The sequence below is a fragment of the Lissotriton helveticus genome, chromosome 1_1 (genome assembly GCF_964261635.1).
Source record: "Lissotriton helveticus chromosome 1_1, aLisHel1.1, whole genome shotgun sequence".
In the NCBI taxonomy this organism is placed as follows: domain Eukaryota; kingdom Metazoa; phylum Chordata; class Amphibia; order Caudata; family Salamandridae; genus Lissotriton; species Lissotriton helveticus.
In genome coordinates, this window is record NC_136057.1 from 1,066,564,194 (window position 1) to 1,066,577,237 (window position 13,044).

Below are 13,044 nucleotides of genomic sequence, written 5' to 3' on the forward strand. Positions count from 1 at the left end.
ACAGAACCCCAGCACCATTGCAACTCAAATTTAAATCACTGCTTATGAACAACCCCTGACCTTGTGGCCTGCAGCCGCCACCACTGTCGAAATCGCTGATACCATGAAGACCATTTACTTCAACTTTTTTGGTCTCACTCAAATCACTCACTCAGTTCAGCATACAATGCAATTACATCCAGGGACAATAATAATTTGATGATTGAACTTTAATTAATAAAAAACTGTATCAGATAAAAATACAAACATTTTAGGTGATTATCCAGCATTTCCCAAGTGTGCCTCCTGGGGCTCAAACTAAAATACCACTAAAACACAAATTTTGGCAGGAGCTGCAAAATAAAATGCACCAATTAAATTACACCAAATATATTATACCTTTGAAATGGCTTTCATAGCAATAAATAATAAGAAGGCATTATCAAATAAAAAAAGACACTTTTACATTAAAAAAAATAATAACCATTAAATAATAAAAAAAATCACAATACTAATAATAACAATGTGCAGTCAAGTCTTTTTCTTTCTTCTAGGAATGATAACATGCCAGTAAGTCCCTACAGCATATTTCCAGTTTGGCAATAAGCAGTCAATCATTCGTTCACATTTGTATTTATTTATGTAGAACAGTAGCCCCAGGCAAAATCTCTTCATCTTAAGCTTTTATGAAACCTCTTAATAATTCTAGGAATAATCATATTTCAGCCCAGTTTCCATAATTTTTAATTTACTGAAGGCTGTGTTCGGAGGTTATCCAAAGGAGTTCCAATGACGTCTATTAATAAGACAATGGTTTGACTCCTACACTGTGACGTCTAGGAAGTCCGGGTAACAGGGGGATTTTTAGAAAGTTAGTTGAGAACTGGAAAGGAGACCTTGTGTGCATCGTGAAAACAGAGCAGACTGGTTTGCTGGGGAAACCAAGAAGCAGTTAAAAATCTGCCTGACAAGTATTTGTTTTTGTGTAAATGTTAACTGCCTAATGCAGTACAACTTGTTTCAAAATATGCATGTTCCTATTAAATCTACCAAGATGTTAAGAAAGTGTGACACACAGAGAAGCTTTTTTGAAAAGTACATGAGCACTGATTTGGAAGACAGTCTCCCTAAAGTCAATTAATGTGCGAATAGTTCAGGGTATTGTCAAGTGACTCTAGTACCATGATGGAGAACCAAAGCCACCATAAGTGTGCCAATGTCTGTAATGTTTGTCACTATTGTGGTCCTGGTTCTACAGCATTTGGAAAAATTGGGATGAAAGGTTTACAGCACCATGGATTTTACAAGATTTCTAGTGAGTTCTTTGTCTTTTGATTTCTTGCTGAAATACTGTTCTAAAAAATCATGCCTGTGTTCTAAACACACAGACTCGTCAAAAGGGGATTGCTCCGTCATTTTTATCTTCCCGTATAAGCTAAAAGAGCCGAAAGTAGTCTATGTTCAAATCGCGTTCAAAGTCCATAACATGCAAGGTGGATGAGAAGAAGCTTTTAGATGGAGCTAGAGGCCTTTGATGTTACATTTGTTCTACCCACTGGACTTCAGGTCTAATTGTGCTACAAATACATCACAACATTACGGTCATACACAACAGTCTCAGAAGAAACATCCGAGTCATTCAATATCGTGGCTTTTTACATTTGTTTTCACTTAGAATAAATATTGAATTTGTCCAAAACAGTTAGGTAAGCACTGTATTTTCAACAACATTAATCCAGTAGATCTGGGTTAAAATGTACCTCTATGGGAATAAACATTCCTTATTTATCCATTTCTAAGACCACATACACAACACATTTCTTTTTTTCTCTCCAACTCTTTCTATCTCCCGGTTTTTCAATTACCTTCTCCTTATTCCTCCAAATGACATTAAGGTCCTGTCCGTGTAACAACTTCAACCTTAATGACAGAGATGATAATGCTGATATATATATATATATATATATATATATATATGCAATTCAACTGTATTCGAATATCACAGTCGGAGGCGATGAGCTGTTTCTGTCATATGCAAACCTATTTTACAATCATCAATCCCCCTACCACTTCAAATCTGCACCCTTCCCAAGTTTACTAAAAACTGACCTCAGTTAAACTGTTAGACAAGACGTCATATAACTTGGAAGGGCTTTCTCTGACTTACAACGCTATTTCTTCCACCACATGCCTCTATACAACCACATAATAACGTACAGATAAACTTTCTCATGAGATATCATTCTGTGACACTCCTTGGAATCCTCAAATCAAGTATCCTTTGCTGACAGTGCAAATTTACGTCCAGTTGTTGAGCTAAAAAAAAGCTGTTAATCTTTTGTGCATTGTGGATCTGGTTATCCACATTTGGAAACATCCCTGATTGTTATTGCAAGCATTTTTAACTTGACGGGCTGGTAACATTTGGCATATTGGTGAAGTATACCAAAGTTAGAATTGCAGGACAGACGGTAGTATTTGCAGTTTCCACTATCTGCACATTATAGTCACTTGTGATATCTCACATTTGCGCCTGTATATTGCACTGTGTGTGCTCTGTCCCTCATAACGTAAATTGGTTTTCAAGGTACATATACAAGCGTATGCGATGGCAAAAAGGTGCTTCTATAGCCAACAAACTGTGCTGCCATTGCAGCCCTGAAAGTTGAACCTCATGCCAGTCCTCTTGGCGGTCATGTGTCCACAAGCACAGCTAACACACTGTTACTTGCAGTCATTGTGACTTCTACAGCAGCACATTTACAGTAGGGTGCCTCAACTACAGTTAATGTAGGCTGGCAGGGCAAGGAGAAAGTTTTAAGAAGATTCCTGAGAGAAGACCACTATAAAAGCAGTTGACATGGTAGAAACTGGCTGATGGGACACATTAGGATTGTTGTGTTACCCAAACTTTTCATACCTGCAAAGTTAAGATGGAACCCTGCACTGGTCGCAGCAAACACAGTCAGGATTTATTTTCGCAGAGCTTAGTCGAAATTCTGCAATGAGTAGCACTTTGGAAAATGTAACGTGTCTCTGTGGACAGTTCTAATATTAGCCTCCCATTGAAATCCTATAACCCTGCCTTTTGCTGAATAAATGGTTCTTTTATTCTTGGAACTGGTGTGTATGGATACATCATCTGAAGCGTATGAATCTCATTTGACATGCACTTGATTTAGGATAGGGTGGAGGGTGAACATATACTTTTCACGCAATCCACTATTCTAAAACAAATAAGGCTTTGGAACAATTGCACATTTTGAGAGGTCTGGCACTCTTAGGACATGCATTTTTAAGTATAGATTTATGTCATCTCCTTAGATGTCTGATTTTGGTCAAACCACAAAATGTGGGAGTTTAGCAGAAAGCAACTTTTCAACTGCCGTAAACTTCAACTGTCAGCAATGAACTATTCAACTTTTATTCCATCATAAAGGTACACTGGATAGTTTCCTTTTGACAACTCCTAACGTCTGACTTCCTTCCCTCAGTTTAATTTGTTGCAGATTTCTAGAGCCTTTTTATACACCTGAGTCACATCATCCATATCTGTAAGGAGGGAAAAACTGCTGTCCGCCAACCGGTTCCGGTAGCGTTTTAGGTTCTGTGGGCGGGTATACTTCTTCAGTCCTTCAAAGTCATTCAGCTGCAGGATATTTTCCGCAGAGACACAGGTGCGGATTCGCTGCCTCGCCTGTCGAGTCCCTGGTAAATCGAGCAAATCAGAGGAGTCGCTGGAGAGGAGACTGTCATCGCTAATTACAGGAGAAGGACGGCTGTAACTACGAGAGAGTCCTTCTCCAGACATGGATGTGTCTTCCACCGACTTCAGAACTTGCTCGGATTGGTTGACCAGAGCAACCTCAGTGCCGCAGGTGGTATACTTGCTGTTGTGTTTCAAGATGCCTTTGCGGCGGTACGACAGGCTATGAGAAAGAATTCTTGGTGGGTCCGATGTTTTTGGGGATGTGTCGCTGCTTTCAGTTCCATCGTCATTGTTCAACAGTTCTGAGGACTCGCTTCGTTCCGGTGAAGAGTAGTACCCAGATTCTCTCTGCGGTGTCTTCTTCAAGATGCCCTTCTTAGGCATTGGAGAAGACTGCTTGGTGCCACCTTTCCCTGGGATTTTCAATTCCGCAGAACTGATGACAGACCCACCAGTTCGGCACAGATCTTTCTCAGTCGTAAAAGAAGAAGGCAACGCAGTATTAGGAACCACTCCTTCAATCAACCCTGTACTGTGTGACCTGTGTTCACTGCTGCTTCGTTTCTTTAAGATGCTTTTTGGTCTCTTTGAGATGGACTTGGATAAATTTTCATCACCTTCAACTTGAAGAGTCTGTGCAATGTCATTTCCCTTCTTGGATTTCTTCAGAGATCTCTGTCGCTCCAGCGTCGCTTCAGGGGCAGGCGTTTTGGAAAGGCACTTACTTTTGAACTCAGCCTCCAACAAGCGACCAGAAGAACGATGATGCCAGTCAATAAATCTGGCAAGGAGTGGGGTCTCCGAGTCCTTTAAAATATCACAGTCACAAACACTGCTCTTGTAACTCCAGTTGACCCACCAATGATTGGCAATATCTTCGATGGTGGCTCGGCGCTCGGGATTAACCATCAGCATCCACCTTATTAGACCTCGGGCATCTGTTAAAAAAAAAGAAAAAAAAGTTGTGAGTTCACAAGATGCAAGAATTGCACAGAACTGAGCACACAATTCTATTACTAATGCTTGCAAGAAACTACAGAAGTTATATTTGTAGGTAGGCTGGTCTAAAGAACTCTCATAAGGAGAACTCTTGGTGTATGGAGCAGCACTGTTGAGAAGTTCAACGAGGAGCATGTATATAGTAGGTTTTTCCAACAGTGCAGTGCTAACTTTCTTAGGAGCTTGTTATTAGTATGGATAGGCTAAGAACTGTTCAATTTTTCGTTATAATGGGTCATCAGTAGTCCACTTCCGGTTTATGCAGATTTATTTTTTCCGGGTAGCAATGCTAGCCAGGTAAGTAAACAGCTACAATGAGACTTAGTGCACTTGAAGTTGTAGCATGTTTGCACCAACCTTATCGGACCGTCCACAAGAGATATGTTGTTGTCCTACTGAGATGACATTTTAGGAAGGCTTGACTGTGACACATCAGACAGTGCCAGCAGGGATCATCTTTTGCTAGCTACTTAGTCCAATATCAAACAATGCAGACACTTTACTCAGACAGCAAGCACCCGCAATTGCTAAACAGAAACGGGACACCATTAAGAGAGGGAATAAAAAGGGATGCAGAAGATATGTATGAACCCTTTTTTTTTTTTTACTATTCGTTTCTTGAATGTCATTTCTGTACTAGGCAGTAGAGATCTAAGCATCAAGGTCTGTTATTGTCCTAGGAATTGGTATTAGACAGATGCACAATGCCAAGATCTCTTACCCTGTACATTTATCTAGCAGAAAATAGGTTTCTCCCATGAGATAAGAACGCTGAATTTCATGTCTAACACCTTTGCAGAAAAACAAATCCATATGTTTTAAAGTCAAAGGTTTTTAAAGACCCAAATATCGATCCTGCTGCTAGCCTGCGTGTTAAAAGCCTTAAATCTTGGGGCAAATGGCAGACACAAAAAAAAGTAATAGTTTAACACAGTGACTGAGTTGTTGTGACGCCCATTCGTTTTTTTTTTTTACATTCAATCTGTAATATAAGTGCGTAATGCAGTAAGAATGAAGTCAACCATGCATGTCTTCCCGGGGTAAAGCTATTTATGAAACAGTATTGATGGTAATGCTATTCCGAAAACAATGAGAAAAGGAAGTCATTGACAGCCATAGATGTGAGATATACTGGAATTAATAACCAGTGTCAGAAGTAGAAGTAGAAAATCTGTATTTGGATAAAAGAAACGTATCCTTAAAAGCATTTCACAGTGAATTCTCAAATCTGTACATTAAGGTTAAAAAAGTTCAAGACATATTTTACCACAATTAATTGGAAAAATCGACCGACTCCTATTCTCGATTTATATTGCACCTTAAAAATTAAAACATTTATGTAATAGACAACCATAACACTTGATATACTAATATTTAACAACTAAAACTCATAATACCCAACAATTTTAAGAAATTGGCCACTAGAGCCAAAGCGCAGTCCATGAAGATTAATCGCTACTCGGTGACACTTGATATATTAAAATGCGACTTTTTTATCTTAAAACTTGGGGCTAAAATGCAGCTTGAGTTAGACCACTGGACCGGAGTTAGAGCGGGGGGTTACTGCTCCTTCCGCCTTTGCTGTAAAGATGCGAAATGCATCCCGAATATATGTTGTAAAGGCTATGTTTAGAGCTGTGTTTTCTGGGCACATAGAGGTGATAATTGCCTGTCTACAGGTCCGAACTCCCAACCTGTTCCACTCTGCTATGAGTTTTCGTCTACGTTGGGGTATAAGTGCGGGACATAAGCAGACCACGTGCTCTAGCGTTTCGGAACCGGTGTCTACGCACGAACAAGGGCACAAAGTACCTGGTTGGTCACAATGAAGGCGGGAAGTGGTGCATACGTAGTGCAATACCTCAAGCATTCTTTTTGGGGCAGTATTGAAGGCCTCGTTTACAACTGAAATCTGTTAATTCCACAGCAAGGCTGCATGCACAGGCTGTAGCAGTAGTATCCCTCCTCCTCTTCAAAGCTGATGCTCCCAGTACCAGTCAGTATCTGCGCTGAGGTCTGTGGGCCCCTCTGAAAGCCACCACCAGAGAAGGTGCAGTCACAGACTTCTGAAAGGCCTTACGGCCTCCTGTGTAATACTAATGTGCGCCTGGCTTCAGGCTCCACCTTCAAGTGAACATGTGTGCAGCACATTCTTTTTCTTTGTAATTTTAGCTCTAATTAGGAAATTCTGTCTCTAATGAGCAACGGGCGGTTCCCATTGAAGCTACCATATTTTCTTTTCTCCTTAACATAGCAATGCCCTGCAGTGATACAGAGTTATGCAAAGTGTACCAAACTGTAGGTGGTCATATTCTATTCTGGATCACTCCTCTTACATGCGTCAGAGGTCCATAACTGGGCCATGTACAAAAAGTAAGCAAAGGTGCTTAAGAACTGTTCTGTAGCATATATATTTGGTGTGTCAATGCGCATCTCCTGTCACATCTCATTGATTTGGAGCACACACTGTACACACAGAAAGGCTCACGGAGACACGCATACACACACTATGTACAAATGAATGTCTTGCAATCTTCAAACACCTCTCGCTGCCAGTCTCAATGGCTTCCTCGTGTGCATTAACAGACAGGCTCTCTGGGCAATGGCGCTTTCTCCTGTCGACAACATTGCATCGTCAATACCAGTTGAGAGGTTTGCTTTCGCAAAGTCCCCAAGGCAAAGTCAGCATGCTGCATGTCAAAGAAAGCATCTTCAGCGGGCGCGGTGCGTGGGCAAGTGTCGAGGGCAGCGGAAGCTCTGATGGCGGACACAGGGAAGCGTCCTGTGCGTGCCTTCTGCGGGGCAGCCGAGCGTGCGGGCGCATCTCTCGCGCGCAGACTCCTACCTGACGGCTGCGTCGGCTCCCGGTACTCTCCGCTGCTGATCTGCCGGATCAGATTCTTGTGATCGAACCCATCAAAAGGCATGGTGCCATAAACCAGAGTGTAAAGCAGCACGCCCAAGGCCCAGCTGTCAACCTGCGCAGAGGAGAAAAGGGAAGCCGTTACAAGAGGAAGACAGGCGTGTCACAGCATACAGCAGGCAGAACAGCGCATGCGCTTTTCAGTCACAAGGCGAGCAGGTACTCAGCAGCCCCAGTGTTGCAGATAGACACCCATCCCTTGAAGGGGACCCCCCCCGCCCCCCAAAGCCTTCAAGGGACTCTCACTAAGCCAGTAAAGATCTGCGAACTGTGAGATGTTGCCCTTCTGCTCTTGTAGAACTGTGCAAAAAAAGGTCCCCCGCTTTTATATTTTTATTTTGTTTGTTGGAGGTTTCGATTTATAAAAGTTTTCTCGCCAGATTTTAACATTTGTGTATATTGTACTTGATTCAGAATTTCATGTGATGTATGAATTTTATGGATTTTTTGACACGCTTTGAACTTTTAGGAATACTCTGGTTCATGGAGTTTTTTTAATAATTAAAGAACATTTTGAGCGCTACATCTCGATTTGGTTTGGTATACATTAGATAAAGGTTTGTTCTCTTTAATGGAATTATTAGTGTATGCATGGTGTGCAAGTGAGTAGATGGACTTGTGTTATTTCACAACCCATGGGAAGCTATATTTCTCTACTGTTTGGTAGTGCCCCGTTCCCTTGGACAGAGGGGCCACCTCTCTAGTTGAATCGCTAAATGAATCAGAGAGTGCAAAGAAAAGTGCGTGGAGGTCAGCAGTGAATTATGTTGATGTAGACAGGAGCGTAGCTACAGGGAGGTGTTTGGGGTGTTACATCCCCCTAATAAATGTATTATTTAATACATACTTGGGTATAAGAGCTTTCAGCCGGGTATGGTAAGATGTCCGTTCGATTTCACCTGTGATTTTTAAAAACTCACTCTAACAAAAACACACATACACTTGTCTCTTTTTTGAACCATGGTTATTTTACCAAGTACTGTGCGCTAAGTACCCCTCACAATCAGCAGTCCTTTCCCTTCCCAACAGCCCTTAAGCCCCCTCAGGCGTTGCTTCCCATTTAATAATTAACATGATATGCCAGCGTGATTGTTGGAAAATCAGAAACTCACACACACCCAGTCTTACTGACCAGGCTACGCCCCTGGATGTAGAAATAAAGTGAAGAATGACTGTACTGCAGAAGCACAAGAGAGAGAGGATACTACCTTCAAACCTTAAGAAATATGCAGAGGAAGGCCAAAGGAAATAATCAACTTAAAAGATTAAAAATAATGTCTTCAAAAACTTACTTCCGGGCCTCGATAAGGCCTTCCGTTAACAATTTCAGGAGAGGCATACAGCGGGCTGCCACAGAAGGTCTGAAGAAACTTGTCTTTTTGGTACAGGTTTGATAATCCAAAATCGGCAATCTGTGAAAAATAAGCATACACTTAGGGGATCCATCTGAAAACATTTCTGAATCTTAGAGCATAATGGTGCACCAATATTGTGATGTATAAAAGATATCAGCAAGCATTTCTTTGGACGCCACGTGGAATTATAATTGTTTTTAAACAATACGCTATGAGTAGGGTAGTAAACATTAATAAGATGACTGTATGGTAAGCCCTCTATGGCAAGTTACAGAGAGATCCCACAGACTGAAAGTACAGCTTGTCAAATTAGTGCTAGGCAATGCTTGTTAGCAGGAGCATTAAGGAAGCAGGATTGCTAAGTGTCCTTGCATTCATGACTCTAGCTTACGCAGATTACGCATTTGAAATGGGCATGTCCTGGGCATCCCTATCAAATGCTGAATTGATATCCAATATATCAATCGTTTGCGACCACAAACCTTCACAAAACATTGAAAAGTTATTTATGCCCAAATTGGGTTGGTAACCCATTAGAAAAGGGGTCCTGCTTTGTCTTAAGTGGCAAAGGAAGAAAGACTAGTAATTGTAACCTTCCACTATGTACTCTATGTTACCCTTATTATGTGAGTAATAATATAGTATGCACATGGAAGTGATTCATGCTGCTTTCGTGAAGCTTGCCTCTTGAACGCCCTAAACTACAGTGATTTCCTCCTTCGAGAATTATCCACTTGAAACTTTATATTCCGGATTTTCTACAGATTCAAGGGCATTTAAGCAGCTTCTACGCTTTGCATCCAGTCAGCTCCAGTGTTCCCTTTACAATGCAATCGCCTTATTGTGTTGGAATGCGGCTGAAATCTAAGACCGTGCCGGGGCATTTGGACTGCGGCCCTATTCACAGGGCTCGCATTTCTTTTAATTGGGTGGAATTCCAGTTTCTTATCAAGGCTCGCGGGCTGGCGTGCACGACGCGGCCCTTAAGCTTCGAGAAGTGTGCCTTGTCAATCAGCAGAGCCCAAGGAAACAAGGCCGCTGTTAAAAGTTAAGAGGTTGGTCGCCTGGCTCCATTATAGCCCAGGGTCCTTCTGCTGCGACTAGAGGGCTGACCTAGCCCTCCGTGTTTTCCTTAAGAAAACACATTTCCTCTGTGGCGTGGAATGTATTCAAATAAAGCAGTGCCTTTGGACTCGAGCTGAGGAACTTGAAAACTGGGCGGCCATGTTTTCATTTAGTCCATTCAGGAAAGCGTGTATTTATATTAGAATCCACTCCCATCCTCACAGACTGATGCTTATCAGCGCTTCTCATTAAAACTGTCATATACAGAGAAACAAGATTAATAGATGTCACGATTACTTCATGTTCCTGGCACTTCCGAGGAGCTGGAGGCAGTAATTCAAGAGAACTTTCCCAAAGTGTAGGAGCAGGAAATTCATCTTTAATTCTAATCTCTGTAATTTGATATAGAAGCCATTTACGGAGAATTGTTAAAACATGCAGCTAAATGCAGCTCGGTGGTTTCCTATAAAAACGAAGTAGAACTTCCAGTACTTTCAGCTGGTTTACGCTAGTTAAAGTACATGAGCATTTAGAAGAAATTTGCTGGAGAACTGGCCACTAACATGTACCAACAACATGGATGCACCTTAGTTCGCCCCCATAGAACACAAGCAATTCTATATAACCCTCAAGTTGGATGAAAATGCACAAGTTGTGTGAGAAGTTAATCTTTCCCTTTCCAGGGCAAGGATAGTATCACTTGGCTGAAACGTCACCAAGTGCTGCTGTAACGCAAGAAAAGCCCTGGAAACTGCCTTATTATTAAAATGCACTACTCAAATGCATTACTCAATGCATTACTCAAATGCACTCTCCTCAACTGCAGATCAGCCGCTAGACACTCCTCCGCTATCGCCGATCTCATCCTAAAATTGGATCTTGACTTAATCATCATGACTGAAACATGGCTAACAGAATCTTCTACACCTATAATGGACATTCTGGTTCCCCCCAACTACCACATCACCAGACTTGACAGGTCTGGCAATAAAAAAGGTGGCGGAATCGCATGTATATACAGGAGCAACCTCTCTGTCTTGAAAGTAACTTCCCCTTCCTTACCCTCCCCAACCTCCTGTGAATACATCTGCCTCGATATTATCAGTGAGGGCAAACCGATCTGCACTCTTCACGGCGTTTACCATCCACCCGGCGACAACCTTACCTTCTCCCAACAAATCATGGATATGATCTCAACCAACTCCGGGCGACAACTCACACAAATATACCTTGGTGACTTCAACCTCCACTGGAACGATCATAATGATGCGGTGGTAAAAGGTCTGAAGAATTTCCTTAACGCCCTTGACCTCACTCAAATTTGCAACAGTGCGACACACGAGAAAGGCTCTACCCTCGACCTTATCATTTCCAAAGAGGCCTCTATCCAACTCGAATCTATCCAACCCTGTGACTGGTCAGACCATCATATTATCACATTCTTCATCAATGAAAAAGTTAAATTTAACCCTGTTCAATCCGCCAGGCCCAAAGTCTGGAAAAGAGACATGAAAAAACTAAACTCAAACTCTCTGCCCCCCAACAGCTGCAACTTACTGCTTCCTCCTACTGGCGTTAAGGACGTCCAATCCTTGACTGATCACTATCTTAACACTATGACCTCAATAATTAATGAAGTCGCACCCTTGCAGCTAAAAAAAGCCTCCGCAAAAATTTCCAATCCCTGGTACGACGGGAGTCTCAATGACGATAGACGCGCCATGCGAATGGCAGAGCGCACCTGGAGATCAGCTCCCTCTGCACTGAACCTAAAAACCCTGAAGAAAAAGAGAAATGCCTACTTCAGGAAAATAAAACGCTCAAAATCAGACTTCTTCAGCCATCAGCTCGACCAAGCCAAAAATCGTCCGAGAAAGCTGTTTGAGCTTATCCGAACACAATCCAAAGAACAACCCCAACCTCTCAACACTATGTGCGAAGCTCCCTCCTGCGAAGACTTCGCCTCTTTCTTTAACCAAAAAACTGACAACATAAAGAATGATCTCCTCATGGACGCAAGCCTCTATCCCAAAACCCACTGCATAGCACCCACTAAACCAAAAAACAATGCCACTTGGTCAACCTTTGTCACCTACACGGAAGAAGAAATTGTCAGACTGCTCAGCACTCTGAAACCATCCAATCACCTCACGGACCCCCTTCCTGCTAACGCTGTTAAAGTCCTTACCCCGTCGCTCCTTCCACTCTGGACTAAAATCATTAACAGCTCACTTCAACAAGGAACCATTCCCGACTCCCTCAAAGTTGGACAAGTCACACCCTTGCTAAAGAAACCTACAGCCGACCCCTCTGACCTAAACAACTACCATCCCATTACCAACATTCCGACTCTTGCCAAACTGCTGGAAAAATGCGCACAAATACAATTGACTAAACACATTACTCAGTTTGATCTCCTCAACTCTCATCAATCAGGCTTCCGAGCAAATCACAGTACTGAAACTGCTATGACTCACATAATTGACGACGCCCTTCAAATCCTACATCATAACGATACCTGCCTCCTCATCCTCCTTGATCTCTCCTCCGCATTTGACACCGTCAAACATGAGAATTTACTCGAACTATTAAACACAAGAATGGGCCTATCTGGAACTGTGCTCAAATGGTTCACGTCCTTTCTGCATAACAGGTCGCAGAAATTCAAGAGCAACAACTTGATGTCCGCGCCAAGACCTGCATCGCTAGGCGTACCACAAGGATCCTCCCTATCCCCAACTTTGTTCAACCTAGTTATGGAACCTCTCACCACCTTGCTACAAGAATCCAATGTACACTTCCACATGTATGCTGATGACACCCAACTTTATCTCAAACTACAATCACCCAAAGACATCACGCTCTTGAACTCAACGATCAGAAGCACCCAATCCTGGCTGGCCGCTAATCATCTCAAACTCAATGCCCTTAAAACAGAGTTCCTTCTGATTTCACCTCCCGCAAAGATCACTACCGCACAAATGTGGCTTAAACACCTAATGGCACTCAATGTT

The 13,044-nt window shown here is 42.2% G+C and overlaps 1 protein-coding gene across 1 annotated transcript in view; it reads right to left on the reverse strand.

The window, feature by feature from the left end:
* Window positions 1–200: 200 nt before the first annotated feature.
* NUAK1 (NUAK family kinase 1) overlaps window positions 201–13,044 on the reverse strand; it is a 148,478-nt gene continuing 135,634 nt past the window's right edge. Inside the window, exons 5-7 of the mRNA XM_078677967.1 lie at window positions 8,903–9,022; window positions 7,533–7,665; window positions 201–4,626 (exon numbers count right to left, since the gene is read on the reverse strand). Coding sequence (XP_078534093.1) covers window positions 3,470–4,626; window positions 7,533–7,665; window positions 8,903–9,022 — 1,410 coding nt within the window. The 3' untranslated portion in view covers window positions 201–3,469. The remainder of the gene's footprint in view (window positions 4,627–7,532; window positions 7,666–8,902; window positions 9,023–13,044) is intronic.